This window comes from Rhodamnia argentea, chromosome 1 (assembly GCF_020921035.1).
Source record: "Rhodamnia argentea isolate NSW1041297 chromosome 1, ASM2092103v1, whole genome shotgun sequence".
Lineage (NCBI taxonomy): Eukaryota > Viridiplantae > Streptophyta > Magnoliopsida > Myrtales > Myrtaceae > Rhodamnia > Rhodamnia argentea.
The window spans coordinates 11,616,858-11,635,422 of record NC_063150.1 but is presented as its reverse complement, the minus strand read 5'-3'; the positions used below and the strand labels follow the sequence as shown (position 1 = coordinate 11,635,422).

The window sequence follows — 18,565 nt, the reverse complement described above, 5'->3', positions numbered from 1 at the left end:
AGTGTCATAAGTGGCGGAGTTTGTAACATCTCAATTCCATACCCGACACAAAAATAGTCCACCCCCTAAGATCACCGCTTGTGCACTAGAGCTTAACCCGCGTGGAACGGGCCGACCCATTGATGTGTAGCATTGATAGCTATATTGCTGAACCGATGAGGTGAACATGACGTGTGTATGACACATGCATGAAAATGGCTGTATGGAAAATTCAAGCAGATTGTATGGCCAAAGAGATAAAAGGGGCATATGAGTTACTTGGACTGGTCAGAGAAGTCGCATGCCCTAAGGTATTGGTTTGGTCGACTATAATGTCTTGAAGTTCGACGTTGATCGAGAATGACTTTAAACCCTTGAAGAATGTAGTTAACCTCACGGGGTGGACAAAAGAAATGGTTATCTTATCATGCTCCAACTATGGGAATCAATATCTAGGCACTCAATATACTGTTAGATATTTTTTATCACATGATTTTTCAATCAGTGAGTGAAATATGCAAAACATGCGGTGATGGTATGTGGATTTACAGTTGAGATTATACCATCTCACAATACTGTTAGGGAAGCATTTCCCCCCACGTAATACCATGTGTCATTGATGCAGCCACGTCAAATAATGACAAAACAAGTTTAGATATATGTCTTTTTTCAACAACAAAAAAAAAAATGCTAGATATACTCAATCGATATACAAAACCAATGTGCTAAGTGATGTGGTAATCTGCTATTACGTGGTGGATATGTGTACGATTATCGACTTATTTATACACCCCCTTCAATCTAACACATCTCCTTGAAACTACACCAATCTTAATGTATGTACATAAAAATTACTCTTTCATTTTGCCATCTACAATCTCCTGTCATGCAGGTAGGGACTTAACACCCTCCTCGACCCAAAACCTAACCCTATATCCTTCTTTGCTTTCTCTCTTTGGACTTTGATTCCTTTGGGTCGTTCTCTCATAATTAAACGCCACTAATTTCTCTCCGTATCTTCGATTCGACCCCACCGAAATTCTCTATGCCACGGTCCACGTCAATGATGTCTCAAGCTACTTCGGTTCACACGTACTTTAGTCAACTTTAACTGTATGCTCTATCCACCTCTCCCTATCTATATAAACAGTCACTCCCTGCTGTTCTTCATCAAGAAACACAGCAAAGATGGCCAAGATCACAACCCTTTTCTTGACGTCTCTCCTCCTTCTCTGTGCAATCTCATCCTGCTTTGCTCGGCCCGAGCCAGTGTTTCTTGATGTTACTCCTGTCGAGACTAACCGCGTGGTGGGTTTACTTATTTACATGGGATTTTTCAGTAACCATATTGGCCCGAGTTTTCAATTCTCGGCCTGTCAATGTTTTATTATTCGAGTTATTGCTATTACGTAACAGCTTAAATGTTTCAGAGCAATCAGTCGTATGTGCACTTGAATATATGTGGGCAGATTTCGTCATATGTGTTTGCGTTCTCTATTGTACAGGATGTTGAAACGGAGAGCGGCAATGAGTTGTCGGATGAGAACTGCGAAGGAGTTGGCGAAGAAGATTGCTTGGTGAGGAGGACTCTGGCTGCTCACATCGACTATATCTACACCCAAAAGCATCATCCTTGAACTTAATTTCCTTTTTTGGTGATGCCAAAAAACTTAAAAGGATTGAACAGTTTAGTGGGCTTCTACTAACTTTGTTGTGAATTATGAAGCGTTTACTATTGTGGGAATGTAAAATTGGCTCATCACTCTGAGTGGATATCAAGTGAGTCTGCTTCTTAGAGAATGTTTCTTAGTTTCAAACTTATGTATCTTTTGCCTTACTAATCTCTTTTGAGATTTTTCTATTAAGTGCCCTTGCAATTATGCTTGTTTCTTCTTCTTCTTCTTCTTCTTCTTCTTCTTCTTCTTTTGTTGTACAATAAGGTTATGGAGTTCTAATAGTGAAAGAGTTTAAGGACGAGTGAGTTGAAACCAACAAAGACTTCAGTTCTCAAAAACGAAAGTCATCAAGCTATAACTGAAGGTACAGAAGTACCTTTGCCCATATCAGCATCCATCATGACCCAGCCACACCGCCACCACTTCTCCAGTGCTGATCCAGATAGCCATGCTGAGACGCCAGCCCTCTCCATCTCTCTCTCTCTCTTCTCTCTGCTCGACAATGACCAAGGCAGACGCAGCTCGCTCCTTCGAAGCGGAGCAAGATTTGGATCCACCCTCTTCGAACTAGCCATAGCTGGGTCGCTCCTTGACGGTGATAGCTTCGAGCTAGCGGCAATTGGCCTATGTCAAAGACATGGGAGCCGCTGGCTCCATTGTGATGAGTGTTGGCTCCGTCGTGAGAGATGTTGTAATTGAGCCATAGGAGAAAAGCATAGAGCCCAGATTGCTCGACGTTGGCTTGAGCTTCAGTCATTTATTGCGAGAGGGAGGGAGGGAGGGAGGGAGGATACGAGCTTCAGCAGCGGCGATAGCTTCGACTTAGGATTTGGGTAGTGTGCGTTGACAGAGGAGCAGGATGAAGGAAGAGAAAGAAATTAGGGTGTTTTGAGTGCGTTTGTCAGGGGTATTATAGGTATGGTCGAACATGAAGAACAGACACGTGTGCATCTCACAGTGGAAGTAGATCATGATACCAAGAATTAGGGGAGATGATCCTCATCCGATCAGAATGACCTAAAACTAAGAAGAAAATGAAAATGAAAAAAAGAAGAAGAAAGAAGAACATATCCATCCTTATGTCATCCCATCCAAAGTTAACTAATCTACTTTACATTATATTGTAATCTGAGGTCATATTTGGTAGTCCACGTGAGTCGAACATGATATACTATATCCTATCTGGTACTGGTTTATCACACTTTGGATGACATAGACGAGTATAACACCCATTAAAGTAACAGATAAAGTATTCAAAAACTAAGGCTCCGTTTGTTTCGCAAAAAATGTAATGTTTTTCGAAAATAATTCGATATCTAGGAATTCGAAGCGTATATTTTTCAGGAAGTCGTTTTTCAGGAAAATGACTATATTTTCTGGTGTTAGGCTGAAATCTGAAAAATACTTTCCGTGGTTTGGCATAGAAAATTCAATTTTATTTTCCTTAGAAAAATTATTAAAAATTTTGATTTTTAAATTTATGTGTTATTTTTATTATTTTATTTTTCCTTACTTTTCTTTTCTTTTTCTTTCGTTTCCTTCTTCCTCGGGTGATTGTTAGCCATAGCAATGACCGACGACCGGCCACAAGCGAGGAAGCTGGCCGAAGGCTTGCCGGCGAGGCTCAAGACTCACCGGCCTTGGGCGAGGTCAAGCTCGCCCATGGCCGGCGAGGCTTGAGACGTGCCAAATCTGGTGAGGTCGACCTCTCGTCATGGGCTTCGGCAGATCTAGCAACCTTAAGCACGCCAAGCTCAATGGCCTCCTCCTCAATCCCACCTGACTCACACCCTACAACAACCTCAAAATTGAGTCAAAACCTCCATCAGTACTCGTTGTCACTAATCTCCACGTGGACGAGGTTGAGCGAGAAGAGCTTGAAGGCACACTTGGGAGCGGGCTCCACGATCTTGCTATAGGTAGAGTCAAGGGCAAGGATCAGGGACTTGAAGATGAAATTAACGTCGGAGAGGGAGTGGCCGAGCAGGTTAGAGGGAGGATAGGTTGGGGCGGGGCTGGGTCCTGCGGCGGAGGGGATGGTCTCGAGCTTGTCCATGGCAAATTTGCAGGTGGAGATTCACATCGAGGGCGAGAGGGTAAGAGAGAGCCCTTACAAGAAAGATTGGAAAATGATTTTCATTTTTCCAGATTTAGAAGAATATTTTTCATTTATCAGAAAATATTTTCTTTGATCACATATTTTTCTGCCCCCAAACATCAGAAATTGGGGAAAATATTTTCTGAAAAATATTTTTCGTGAAACAAATAGAGCATTTGGTTTGTGATATTTGTATCCCACTTGGATTGGATAACTAAATGAAACAAAATAATTTTAAATAAAAAAAAAAAACAAGAGCAAAGGTTGGAAAATTTTGCATAAATGCCATGACGTGGCCTCACTCGCAACCGTTACACGGTGGTCACCCTCCTCAAGTAACTACCAAGCAATGGTTGAACTCCTTTGAAGACTGTGACCACAGTGGTTGCCATGACTAGGACTATCAAACAAGTGGGTCGGCTCAATTTTGGGTCGCCCAAAAATGGTTGGATTCATATTGACCCATTTAACCCGCTTTGATCTATTTTCATGCAATACAAATCTAGCGACCCATACCCTACCCGATCTATATTGCTAAAACACGTCAATATTAAATATGCCCGCTAAAACTGAGTCATTAAATGGGTTTCTGACCCATATTGCCACCTCTAGCCATGACATTGCCACTCGCGGTGGTACTGGTGGCCACCCTTCACACCATAGATCTAGCCTTTTCTGATTTAGGTCTTTTTTTTTTTTAATAAATCTTAACCTGAATCGACTAAACATTCTATAAGATAGGTTATATCAATATATTTTTATTTTTTCTTCCATCCTATCACCGTCATATATGACTCTTCATCCTGGCGCTGGAAAGGCGGAAAGTAGCCGCATAGAGAAAATTGATGGCATACGGGTTGTCTCCTCGAAGCTTACCTCCTGCCTTGACAGTAAGTGCTCGTCCTCTTTTCTAGTATCTTCGTGTACTAACGGGGAATCTCTCAGAATTGCTAAAGAGAAAAGAAGATAAAAAAGCAAGAGTGTAATGGAAACAAAAGCAGGAGCTTTATTGACCAGCAATTTTCCCTGTGATTCTACTTTCATGCAAGTCTTCAAGTCCTGGAAAGAACAATCCTCTTTGTGGACCATCCTTTCAATTTTCGTATGGCAATGCTTGTTCCTAACATACTAATACTCAATACATACGACTTTTTTTAGAATATAGTCGTGGATAGTAGTCTGTCTCGAGGTGAGGTCGCCATTTTTCTTCATGTAATGATGGTTACCCCAAGAGGATTGAAATACAAAAAAATGGTGGATACAGACCCGGGATTTGCGTAATTGACCGATGGCGCATACATCTACTCCTAGAATGGCTGAAAACGTCGCTAGAACTGGATATAAGTGATAAGGAAGAGATTATAGCTACTCGATTGATCGATCGAACAACTCTTAGCATTTTCTAAGTCCTGATTATGCGCTAGAGTTCTCGGAGAAACTCTCTGTAATCGCACAAAGAGCTCTTGCAAACCTTCTTGACTGTCCGATCTTAGTGTAATCATCTTTGTAACTTCTCTTCGATACCCAGAGGTACAGTCTATATGTGTTGTAGATGCCCGACAAGACTTCAGCCTGCCGCACCACATAAATACAGACTCAAGAGGACGCCACTCATGGTCCTTGCCAAACTTGGTTGAATGCATGGCTCCACCTCCAGATGCCCCGTCATACACAGTTGGCCGACTAACCAAGGATTCTTGTGGTTCCAAAGGATCCAGCTATAGGAGAATCGGGAACGAGGAGCTTTCCCCCTTTTTTCGCATGACTTTTTGATCTTAAGAATGCTGATTTTAAGAATGAGTGATTGTCATTTTTCGATCTTTACTGCTCAACCTAAATTTATCGTGTGCAATGAGATATAATGCCAAAACAATAAATTTGATTGAGGAGATCTCTAAGGGCTTTCTAAAGGTTAATAACAAAATTAGGTCAAAACACACTCAATTGTGAACCTTGTGTATGTTCGGCATCCGTTAGAAGTGGCCCCATACACTCCACCAAAACTTGGAGAAGCTAGGACATTGGCCGGTTGTGTCAACTTGGGCACCTGCCTCCAGCTTGGATGCCGGCCATCGACATCCAAGTCTGATCTTCTGGATGCTTGCCACTTGCCCTAACTCACTACTTCACATCCTAGGTCGTTCTCGACAAGTCTTGATCAACTGCGTTCAAGTTCAAGACATTAGCTCAATGTACACTTCTATAATTTGAAAACGCTGGGAAGTCTTGAACTTGCTAGCTTGTTACAGGTTGAACACAACTTTGTGTAAACATAAAGTTGACTAATTAAGAGCCATGGACTCAACGTCTTAACCTCACATTCTGCTTTGGCATTGGTCCTGTCTACCATGTGTTCGCGAGAATTTCCCCCACATCAAATGCTGTATAGCAAGCACTTAGACCATATTATCTACAAACTTTCGAATGGCACGGATGTTCTTTTCCAAGCCTTCCAATTGGATTACCAAGAACAAAGTCAATGGACAAACAGTTAACTCATAAGTGGCCAAACAAAAATTCCTCAAACCATCCGTTTATTTGCCGCCAACAAGTGGTGATGATTGATGAAACCACACGTCGTGGTGGACATAAACTATGGGCCGAAAGAGTCGGTGGAACTCGAGGTGGACGTCTTGTCTTTACAGGAAACTCTAGAACATTGCTAAATTGGTTTTCGGTTGCCCAATGATGAACCCAAGACATAACACTCAGAACCACAAAAGTCTAAAATGAACGGAAAGATGTTCCAAAAGTGCACACACCATATGGCAACATGGCTTTTGTTGGTTACACTATTGGACAAGAGCATAAGTTCATTCTATCATACATAAAGAGATTAATTATCATGGCTAACTTGTTCTACAAATCAATGATGCTTTACTAAAGTTTATTCTCCACCGGCCGTGACCTTTAACTTTCATATTGTGTGATCGATTTTGTTAAAGCATTTCACACTGGTTAATGGATCACACAATGACCTATACTATAGATATTCACAATATGCTTATTAAAAACTCTGTGTGAAAACTTGAGAAATCAATTGGAAGGCGAAATTCTTAATGGAAAAATGCTTCCCTAACAATACTGTCAATGACTGTACAATCTCAACCGTAGACCCACATACTATTATCGCATGTTTTGCTTAAAGTACTTATTAATTGAGAGATCGTGTAGTAAAAAATAACCGGCAATACTGTCAGACTACTAGGCTAACAGCTTGACTCTTAATATGAATAGATATTCTTTGATTAACGGAATTTCTCTAATTCTTTTACGCCGTAGAATCCGAAACATTCCTGAGATTCACTTACTTGCACTTGGTCAATGCAAAAAAAACTGATATGAAACAAGCCTAAATCTATGACCGTCGGTTCACATGTTCTTTCGTCATTTGACATTAGAGGCAGGAGAAAGAGAATTCAATTTTGGTATTGTTCCTTTCTTCTACTTCGGTTGATCGCTTAGATTTATTGTTGATAAGTTTGAACTAACCTAGAATTTCCAGATAAGGGACGGTTAAACCAAACAGACTTCTTCTTCTTTTCTTTTTAAAAACTTAAGAGGCATGAGTGCATAGACTAGACTATCTGAAAATTCATAAAATCCTCTGCAAACTCACAATTCGATTAAGTTCATATCTTTGACCCGTGCAGGTGACCCGACTCAGAGCAGTTGGCATGCAGTTTGTGGGATTTGAACAAGTGACTTACGGTTTTTAAATTGAAAATCCGTTGACATTGCAACCAATTGCATCAACCATTTAGTACTTTTCTACTAGTAGGAGCCCCTATATTTTTGCTTGGCTACATTCTATCATCACTCAGGGAGAACGTAGAACTAAAACATTTCCAACTTTTTTTATCCTGAGGAAATTTTATGCTTACCAGGGATGATTATTGCCCGTGGTTTTTGTTATGAAAAAACTATGTGAAGTAATGAAGCTCGGTTTTTTTTTTTTTACCCAAAAAAAAAAAATCCCACGTTCAATGAGGGAGACCCACCTTCAAAGTCATCATCTAAATACTCTTCTCAACGAGCCATGTGAAATGTGTCCGTGCACTTGCTGAAAGTGTTGAAATCTGTTAGAAAGCCCAACGTAAAATCTGATAGGAGAAAAGAGATCATAGTTATATAAAGAGCATATAAACCTCATAACTCAAGCGATGTAGGATATTTCAACGAAATCAAGTGCCGTGCGTTGCGGGAGCCAAGCCCTTAACCCGCTGATATGTTCTAGAAGCTCAAGAGTAACACTGATGAGGACATTAGTATCATGCGTAGCAGGGTTTGTGACACCCCAATTCCGTATACGACACGAGAAATCCTCTTCCAAATCACCGTTTGAGTACTGGCGTTTAACCCACACGGAACGTTTCCATGGCACACATGCATGATAAAGGCTGTATGGAAAATTTAAGCAGATTGTATAGCCCTAGAGATAAAGGGGCACATGGGTTACTTGGACCGGTCGGAGAATGAATTTTAAACCGTAGCAGAATGTAGTTATCTTCAAGAAATCCTCTCTTTCGGCTTCTACAAAGCGAGTGTACTAAGCGACGTGGTAAACTGTTATTATGCGTTGAATATGTTTTTCGACATTTCATTGTTTGGATGATGTGAATCTCGATCCACAGAAAATGTTTTCTATGGACTGAAAACAATAAGGTTAGATTGGAAAAACAACTTTCCCTTTTTCCAAGAAGGAATCGCTTTCCGTAAACCACTAAAGCAAATGAAAACTAACCACTTTCCTTGAAAATGATTTTTCCGAAAAATATTTCCTCTCATCATGAAATTTTCAGTTAAATAAACGCACCCTAAGCCAATCTTTATTCATGCACTGATAAAATTACTCTTTCAATTTGCCATCTACTAACTCCTGCCGTCAAGCAGAGACTTAACGCACTCGTCGACCCAAGACTTAACCCTATATCTTTCTTTGCGTTCCTCTCTTTGTACTTTGATTCCTTTTGGTCTCTTAATTAAACGTGATTGATTTCTCTATGAATCTCGGATTCGGCCCTCATGCCCCAGTCTACGTCAATGATGTCTCAAGCTACGTCGGTTCACACGTACTTTAGTCAACTTTAACCATATGCTCTGTCTTCCTCTCCCTATCTATATAAACCGGCAATGCCTACCATTCATCGTCAAGAAACACGGCAAAGATGGCCAAGATCACAACCCTTTTCTTGACGTCCCTCCTCCTCCTCTCCGCAATCTCATCCTGCTTTGCTCGCCCCGAGCCGGTGCTTCTCGATGTTGCTCCAGTCGAAAGTAACCGTATGGTGGGTTGTTTAGTTACATTGCATTTTAGCAACCATTTTGGCCCGAGTTCTGAAATCTCGGCCTTTCAAAGTTTTTATTCTGAGTCGTTGCTAGTCTGTAAAATCTTAAACTTGAACATTATGTGGGCAAATTTCGTCATAGAAGTTTGTGTTGTCTATCTTACAGGGTGTTACAACAGAGCGCCATGAGTTGTCGGATGAGAACTGCGGAGGACTTGGCGAAGAAGAATGCTTGGTGAGGAGGACTCTGGCTGCTCACATCGACTATATCTACACCCAAGAGCATCATCCTTGAACTTAATTTCCTTTGTTGGCGTTGCGAAAAAAGTTAGAGGCTTGAACAGTTTAGTGAGCCTCTACTAACTTTGCTGTGAATTTCGAAACAAATACTGTGGTGGGAATGTGAAATTTGCTCATCACTGAGAGTGGATTCCAAGTGTGTCAGCATATGAGAGTTCGTTTCTTGATTTCAACTTACGTATCTTTTAGTGAATGCCCCTTGCAATTATGTTTCTTCTTCTTCTTCCGCTTCTTTTTTGCGGTTCAATAAGGTTCTCGAGTTCTAATAGTGAGAGAGGTTAACCAAGAGTGCATTGAGCCCAACCATATGACTTCAGATCCCAAAGACAGAAGTTATCAAGCTGTAACTGAAGGTACATAAGTAAAGAACTGGGATTCTCAGAATTTAGAGGGTGAACCCAATGTAGTTGTATCCGGTGGTGGTACTATTGGGAGCACGCAACGTCCAATACCTTCAACCCGGGAAATCGCCAAGAGAGAACTCAAATCTGAGCATATTAACTCACATTCACTCAAAAGCTTAAGCAAATGAGTTATGGACTAACTAAGATCTATTAACTGCCATACACCAAATCTTTTATTTGACGTGAGATTTCTCTAACAAAACTCACTCACAGGCGCATCCTAACAGGCACCACCACCACGGTGGTGTCCGTAACAATGGCAACTGGGTTGATCGCCGTGAGAATGGTAACTAACGGTGGTTGTCCTTCACATTATAGATTCAGGATTTTTCTTTTGTCAGTTGTGTATTTGATTTATTTTATCCAATCGCAAAATTACGTTCATCAAAAACATTAAACACTTTAGGTACAGGTTATAGCCATGTTCATTAGTATATCCACTATTATCCTAAATAAATGACATAAGATATAAAGATTTTGAAGGGTTTTTTTGTCCAATCTTCTCATATCTTTTTTTATAAGAAAAATTACCAAAAAAATCCTAAATCGATTTATTTTTTTTCTTCTTCTTTTTCCAGTTGGCTATCAAGCCCGGCGATTGGCCAAAGGCTAAGGCTAGCGAAGTTCTCCCCTGCCGACCACCGCGAGTACGAGCCTCACTCGCCCTTGGTGAGGCCGGCCCTTCTGTCGATGGGCAAGGTCCGGCTTCGCCAGCCCTCGCCTCTAGTCGATTTTTTTGGGGGGGGTGGAGAAAGAAGAAGAAAAAAAAGAGAAACAGAAAATAGAAAATGCATAAAAAATTTAAAAAATACATTACAATATTATTAAAAATTTAGCCATGTCGGTGTTGGAGGCCACGTCAGCGATTTGCAGCCAAAATTAACCGAAATGATTGAATTGGTATGAATGCAAAAGGTTTAGGATCAAATTGTCTAAAAAAAATGGTTTGTGATTTAATTGGCATAATTACAATAGGTTTAGGACTTTTTTCGTGATTTTCCATTTTCTATCCGATACAACTATTTATCATGGTGTCGAACGTAGAAAATTGATGACTTCGGGTTATCTCTTTGAAATATATGATTATACAATTTATCTCATGATAAGTTCTTCTTGCCTCGACAATGAGTCCCCGTCTTGTTTTCTCACGAAGCAGATTCATTTACCAACAGGGAATCTCTCAGAATTACTAAAGAGAAAAGAGAAAGAAGAGGAAAAGCAGAGTGTATGGAAGCAAAAGCCCAACTTTATTGAGCACCAATTTCTCCTGTGGTTATACTTTCACGCGAGTCTTCAAGTCTCTGTAAAGCACCATCATCTTTGTGGACCATCCGAGCAGCGAGGCAATGTGCCCACCACATTCATTTCAATTTTCACAGAGTCAATGCTTTTTCCTAACGCGCTAATGCTCGATCCACACAACTTTTACGAATATGTGGATAGATTGCCATAACATAGCCGTGGATAGGAGTCGGTCTTGAGGTGACGTGACCATTTTGGTTCCTATAATGATGTTGTTTGTATCATTCTCAAGTAACCCCTCATTGAGTGCGTGGACTTTCAATGCATGAAACATGTGTTCTGGTCTATCAAATGTGTGACTCTTATCCCGCACAAGGCGAAAAGACAGAGTAAAAGTCAAACCAAACAGATTGAAATATCCAAATGAAAAAACAGGAAACAAGGAATATGGATGAGAGATTAACGAAAGAGAATCGATTATGTAACAGTTTGTAGGCGATAATGAAAATTACAGCCTGTACCAAAGCAAACAATATTTATGTTCGCACATCCGCTAGAAGGGGGCCTATACCAAAGTTTGGAGAAGCTGGGTTTTCGGCCAAATGTGTGGACTTAGGGACCCAGCTCCAGCTTGGATGCCGGCCATTGCATGGCCGACCTCCAAGTAGTGATGGCCGGTTCGACGGAACCGGCCCTTGAAGAGCCGGTTCCGGTTCCGGTTCGGAACCGCCGGTTCCAAAGCCCAAGTGCTCTTTTCACTCAACTTACTTCTTTTTTTTTTTTTATAAAATCGGGTTGGAACCGGCGGTTCCGGGCCGGTTCCAACAATTTACAAATCGGAACCGGCCCTTGAGGGCCGGTTCCGATTCCGGGTTGGAACCGTGGGCCCAGTCAACGGGCCGGTTCCGGGTCTACGGGTCCATTTGGCCACCTCTACCTCCAAGTCTAATCTTCTGGATGCTTGTACTTGTCCTAACTCATTATTTCACATTGTAAGTCATTCTAACATCAATTTGAGTTGGGTCTTCATAAATTACATCCAAATTTGAGACGTTATTTTTTAAAAAAATTGAAAGCATTGGGAAGTCTTTAATATACTAAGTTTTTACAGGTCGAACATAACTTAGTACAAACGTAAACCAGACGGGAAAATTGTCAAAGAAAGTCCCAGACCTTTTACACTTTTGCCAATTCAGTCCTAAACATTATCACCCTTTGCCGGGTCATTCCTATTGGATGAAAGTTGCTGACATGGACGCCGGTAGTCTTACGTGGCACTAACGATGTTGATGTTGATAATTTTTAATGATATTTTAATTTTTTTTTAATTTTCCTTCATCTTTTTATTTTTTATGTTTTACTTTTTCCTTTTCCTTTTGTCTTTTTTCCTTTCCTACTCTGACATTTGAGAGGGCCGTCTCTCGCTCGACGCCAACGGTGGCTACCCTCACCTAGGGCTTCCCTCGCCCGGGGGCTGCCCCTGCCCAATCCGGCGAGGGTGGCCCTCCCCCGATGCTGGAGGAAAAAAGAAAAGAGAAAATGAAAAAAAGAAAAAAGGAAAAAATATTCAAAAAATATTAAAGTATTATTAAAAATTATCCACGTTAGCATTGACGATGCCATGTAGGATGTTTAGCGTTCAAGTTAGTGATTTATGGCCAATAGGATTGAATCGGCAAACTTACAAAGTTTAAAACTGAATTGACAATAATGTAAAAGGTCTAGGCATTTTTTGGACTCAAAGTCTCGACCTCACATTCTAGTTTGGCATTGGTCCAATCTACCCCATGTGATCACAATAATTTCAAGCAAGAATTTCCCCAAAATCAAATGCCATACAGCAGGCACTTAGACCAAACTATCTACAAACTATCTAATGGCATAGATGTTCTCTTCCAAGCCTTCCAATTGGATTGCCAAGAACAAAGTCAATGGGCAAACAGTTCAATCATTAGTGGCCAAACAAAAATTCCTCAATCCATCCGTTAATCACCACCCGACAAGTGAGTTCGATAGATGAAATCACATGTCGGGGTGGACTTAACTATCGGCGGAGAAAGTCTATGGAACTCGAGATGGACTTCCTGTCTCTCTAGGAAGTTCTAGAACAATGCTGAATTGGGTTTAGGTTGCCCAATGAAGAACAAAAGACAGAGACATTTCAGACAGGAAGAATAAATGAAGGGGATGCGTAGAAGTTCTCTTTGTTTTCCTTTTCAATATTCGATTCACATGTAACTAACAATTGATTGAGTTAGGGTTGGTGGGGCTACGGCGTCTGGCTCATAAACCTTCAGGGCTGGCTTGTATAGTTGTGATTTAAACAGAACAATTCGCCACATTTGTGAGACCCTTGTGGTTTATCCCGAGGGTTAGTCGTGCAGGTCGCTCCTTCTCGTCCTTTGTTTATTCATTAGAAAAACCATCAAAACCTCGGAACAGCAGAAGTCTACAATGGACGGAAAGATGTTTTGAAGTTCACACATGCGACGACATGGCTTTCGTTGATTACCCTATTGGAAAAGAGCATAAGTTCATTCCATGATACATGTGAAGATTAGTGATCATAACTTACACGTTCTCCAATTCAACAATACTTTACTAAAGTTTATTCTCCACTGGCCGTGACCTTGACACAAATTGGTATGGTATCTGAGATTTTGTTAGAGCATTTCCGACTTATATCGGATCAATGCATAAATCAATTAGAAGACTAATCTTAATAAATATTCTTAATATGAACAAACATTCTTTGATTAGGCGGATTTCTCTTTAACTCTTTTACGCTGCGGAATCCGAAATATTCCAAAGATTCAGTTAGTCGCAATTGGTCAATGCCAAAAAAGCTGATATAAAACAAACCCGAATCTTTGTCCGTCGGTTCACATGTTCTTTCTTCATTCATGTGCATCTTTGACATTAGAGGCGGAAGAAAGAGAATTCAGTTTTTGATTTTATTCTTTTCTTCTACCTTAGTTCACCGTTCATATTTAGAGGTGGCAATATTGAGTCATTAACCCACTTTTCAACCCACTTTTAGTCACTTGGGTCATATATGGGTTCAGTAGATTTAAAAAATGGATCAAATATGAGTTTAGACTTATAAAGCCTATTCAAATATGGGTTTTAACTCAACCCATTTTGGACTCACTTTTGACCCATTTTATGCCCATGGTTTGGAGCTTCCCAAGCATCACTTGTAAATGATCTCAATTATATTTAATGTATATATATTTTTATTTTTATTTTATCTTTTTAGAAGTAAAATAAAGAAAAAAGTAAAATAAAAAAAAGTAAAAATTGTTTTAGAACGCCACCGGCCACCTTTGCCCCATACCACCTCCACCTGCCGCCACCCTTCACTTTCCACCAACTCTGCCTTCCACCTACCTCCCACCACCACCCTTGCCACTTGCCACCTCTGCCCGCCTTTGCTGCCGAACACCACCCCGTCTCCGCCTGCTGCCGACGACAAAAGCGCTACCAATGCACGCAACAAAACAACTAACTATATTCGAGCTCACATGGTCCTGCTTTGACTCTCTTTCACGACTTGGGTCCCCAAATCGAACGCCATCATTGTTGTCCATCGGACCAACGCGAGACGAGACAAGCCCGGCGATCGTTGAGGACGTCATCGATCAGGTTGTTCCAAGAAACACTGCTCCCCCGCGGCAACGAGAAAACAAAAACCAAGTATCATAAAAAAATAGAGTGGCGCCTCCCTTCGTGACCATGACCGAGACCATGGCGATGACCATGTTTGAAAGGTCCATGCCTGTGTCCTAAAAGACCCCTCAGATGATGCCCACGTCCATGTTCCGCGACCCCCATGTCCACGGCCCCCATGTCCTAACACAGCCCTCAGATGATGCCGATGTCCTCCAAGATCATTCCCGCAGAGAAGTTCTCCTTCGGGGCGACCATGCCTACCGTGATGCCCATGTCGTCCTCCGATACCCATCCCATGACGACGATGTTGACCGTGATAATGCTTTCCCTCGTGAGCCATTATCATTTTCATCCCCTGTTCAGCCAATCGCCCCGACTCTGTTTCGCTCTCGACAGACGAATAGTTCAAAAAACAAAAAATTGACTCCTCGCTTGTACGTCTTAAATGAACAAACCGTGACTTCCTCTGAGCTGGAGGTGAGTAAGTCAACAGCCACGGCTGGCAGGCAGAGGTGGCGGGCGGGCGGTGGCAGCGGCGGCATAGGTGGCTGGTCGGAGGTAGCGGTGGGTGGCTAGCGGGTGGGCGAGTAATAATAAAAAAATTATTTTGTAACAAATTAAAAAAAGGTTTAAGTTTTGTTAGAAAAATTTAAAAAATTTAATTGCATGAAGGTTTTTACCAATATTATTTTCATTAAATTATAAAAAAATTAATATTTCATGATTTGGTTAAATAGATAAGTATCTAGGTAATACGGGTTGGGTTGGGTTGGGTATAGGTCAAGTATGGATCGTTAAATTTATATTATATGAAAATGGGTTAAATTGGGTTAATATGGATTGGACCATATCCGATCCGATCCAAACCTAACCCGATCTACCCATTTGACACATCTATTCAGATTTATTGTTGATAAGTTTGAACTGGATAAGGGATGGTTGAACCAAACAAACTATTTTTTTTTTCTTTTAGAAACTAAGAGGCATGAGGGCATAGACTCGACTATCCGAAAAACACTATGCAAACTCACAATTCAATTAAGTTTAGATCTTTGACGTGTGCAGGTGGCCTCACCAGAGCAATTGGCATATGGTTTGTGGGATTTGAATGAGTGACTTTCAATTTTAAGGAAATCCTCCGAAACCGCAACCAATCGCATACATCTATGAACTCACATGATACATGACAAAACAAGCGTAGCTATATATGTCTCTTAAAAAGTTGTCAAATATACTGTAATCGAGATACAAAACTAGTGTACTAAGTGATGTGGTGAACTGTTATTATGTGTTGAATATGTTTTCTCGACTTTTTGTTGTTTGAATGATAGAAAACTCCATCTTTGGAAAACGTTTTCTATGGATTGAAAACAACAAGCTTAGAACCGAGAAAATGACTTTCCTTTTTTACAAGAAGAAAATCGCTTAATTTAAAATGCCAAACAAATGAAAATAACCACTTTCCTTGAAAATGAAAATATTTTCTCTCATCATGAAGTTTTCAGTTAAACATACGCACCCTAAATCAATTTTTATATATAATGATAAAATTACTCTTTCAATCTGTCATCTACAATCTCCTGCCATGCAAGCAAAGACGTAATGCTCTCTTCGACCCAGGACCTAACCCTATATTTTTTCTTCGCGTTCCTCTCTTTGTACTTTGATTTCTTTTGGTAGCTCTCTCTTAATAAAACGCCATTGATTTCTCTATGAATCTTGGATTCGACCCCACCGAAATTCTCTATGCCATAGTCTTCGTCAATGATGTCTCAAGCTACTTCGGTTCACGCGTACTTTAGTCAACTTTAACTATATGCTGTATCCACCTCTCCCTATCTATATAAACCGGCAATGCCTCCTGTTCTTCATCAAGAAACGCGGCAAAGATGGCCAAGATCACAACCCTTTTCTTGACGTGTCTCCTCCTCCTCTGCGCACTCTCATCCTCCTTTGCTCTCCCCGAGCCGGTGTCTCTCGATGTTACTCCAGTCGAGACTAACCGTGTGGTGGGTTATTTATTTAGAATGGATTTTGGTAACCATTTTGGCCTGAACTCTGAAGTATCGGCCTTTGAAAGTTCTCATTTGAGTTGTTTCCATTTCTTTAACAGCTCAAACTTTTAAAGTGATCAATCATGCGTGCACTTGGAACATATATGTGGGTAAGTTTCGTCATAGACGCTTGTGTTCTCTATCTTACAGGGTGTTGCAACGGAGCGCGGCGATGAGTTGTTGGATGAGAGCTGCAAAGGAGTTGGCGAAGAAGAATGCTTGGTGAGGAGGACTCTGGCTGCTCACCTCGACTATATCTACACCCAAAAGCATCATCCTTGAACTTGATTTCCTTTGTTGGCGATGGGAGAAAAAAACTTAAAGAGGCTTGAACAGTTTAGTGGGCCTCTACTAACTCTGTTGTAATTTTGAAACATATATATATGGTGGGAATGTGAAATTTGCTCATACTGAGAGTTGATTCCAAGTGAGTCTGCTTCCAAGAGTTCGTTTCCTAATTTTTAAACTGATGTATCCATCTTGACACAGGCCACACTGCCGCCGCTTCTCAGCCGGTGATGGAGATGGCTGCCATAAGACACCACCCTATCTCTCTCTCTCTCTCTCTCTCTCTCTCTCTCTCTGCCCAACGATGATTGTGATCACTCCGTCGAAGCGGAGCAAGATTTGGCTCCGCGCTCTTCGGACTAGCCAGATGCTATTTTGGAGCTAGGGACAATCGGCTGTCGTCAAAGACAAGCGCAGGCTCCGCAGTGAGAGATGTAGAAACTGAGTCATTGATGAACGCATGGAGCAATAACTCCCAAAGAAGGAGATGGTACGGTGGACTTCCGTGGTGGCGGCAACCTGGTGAAAATCCTTTTACTTTTCCCTTTTTCCTTACCTAGTGGGTTTGCTTTGCTAACGGGGGGGACCTATGAGGAACACAAACGTGATAAGTAAAGCAAAAGGCTGAATACATTGAAGATGAAAAAGAGAACACAACTTTAACTCAATGACCTGCATTTTCTTGGGATTCAAAAGGTCCACCAAAACGACGGTACATGACGTATGGGTCTCCACCATTTTCGGTTCAATTTCGTCAAAATGCTCTTTCTCCAGAACCCTAGCTAGAGCGTTGTTTCCGCAACGCTGTCACGATTATAGTGGTAATCTCTAGACCTTGTGAGATAGAAAGATTTCTGATTCAAAGTAATTGAGTGCATTCGGGTGAGAATTTTCCCAAAGTATTTTGTGTTGCGGAATCGCGAATGAGATGCCGATCACTTTGCGCCGTGTGATCGCTATCCTCAAAGTTATGTTTGCACAAACCACCCCCCCCACCGGATTACTTTCGGGTTGAGGCAAAGTCACTTCTCAGATACAGCAAAGCCACCATAACCACAAGACAAAGTATACACTTGGGCTTCCCTCCTGCACTTCCCTTGAATTTCATGAGAGGTCCAGGATGGGAGGATTCCATGAAGATAGATGAACGATAGGATTGTTCATGATGTTGATTATTTGGTATAGGGACACCTACACAAATGGTTTATGAATTTTGATTCAATATGTAATGTCGTCCCTATTTTATCCACTAAGCACATGGCCTAATAGCAAGGGAATTGGGTGGCGTGGGGATGTTATGTTTCAAGTGTGAGGTTTGACTCTCATGCTTTTATAAAGAAATATGGAAAAAGTCAAAAAGAAAGAGAGTTAGAGTAGGATAGACAAAAACAAAAGTTGAGCTTTTGAATTGTACCCAACTAAAAACAACATAAGAGAGACTCGATATTGATGGCGATTGCTTAACGCTCGTGCTCTGTGAAGACGTACTTTTGTCGAGGGTCATGTGATCCGATTAATGCCTCGCGGAAGGTCGGGTGCGACCCTTGACATGACCCTTTGCACG

The 18,565-nt window shown here is 41.2% G+C and overlaps 3 protein-coding genes across 3 annotated transcripts; all 3 read left to right on the top strand.

The window, feature by feature from the left end:
• The first annotated feature begins 1,127 nt into the window (after positions 1 to 1,127).
• On the top strand, positions 1,128 to 1,874 carry LOC115747009 (phytosulfokines 3-like). The gene is made up of 2 exons (XM_030683025.2): positions 1,128 to 1,287; positions 1,485 to 1,874. Exons 1-2 carry the CDS (start codon positions 1,168 to 1,170, stop codon positions 1,614 to 1,616), a joined length of 252 nt encoding a protein of 83 aa, XP_030538885.1. The 5' UTR covers positions 1,128 to 1,167; the 3' UTR covers positions 1,617 to 1,874.
• A 7,009-nt stretch (positions 1,875 to 8,883) lies between these two features.
• Positions 8,884 to 9,562, top strand: LOC115747010 (phytosulfokines-like). The gene is made up of 2 exons (XM_030683026.2): positions 8,884 to 9,041; positions 9,208 to 9,562. The coding sequence occupies exons 1-2, from the start codon at positions 8,922 to 8,924 to the stop codon at positions 9,334 to 9,336; spliced, it is 249 nt and encodes an 82-aa protein (XP_030538886.1). The 5' UTR covers positions 8,884 to 8,921; the 3' UTR covers positions 9,337 to 9,562.
• Positions 9,563 to 16,543: 6,981 nt separating this feature from the next.
• On the top strand, positions 16,544 to 17,036 carry LOC115747008 (phytosulfokines 3-like). The gene is made up of 2 exons (XM_030683024.2): positions 16,544 to 16,668; positions 16,864 to 17,036. Exons 1-2 carry the CDS (start codon positions 16,549 to 16,551, stop codon positions 16,993 to 16,995), a joined length of 252 nt encoding a protein of 83 aa, XP_030538884.2. The 5' UTR covers positions 16,544 to 16,548; the 3' UTR covers positions 16,996 to 17,036.
• The last annotated feature ends 1,529 nt before the right edge of the window (positions 17,037 to 18,565 follow it).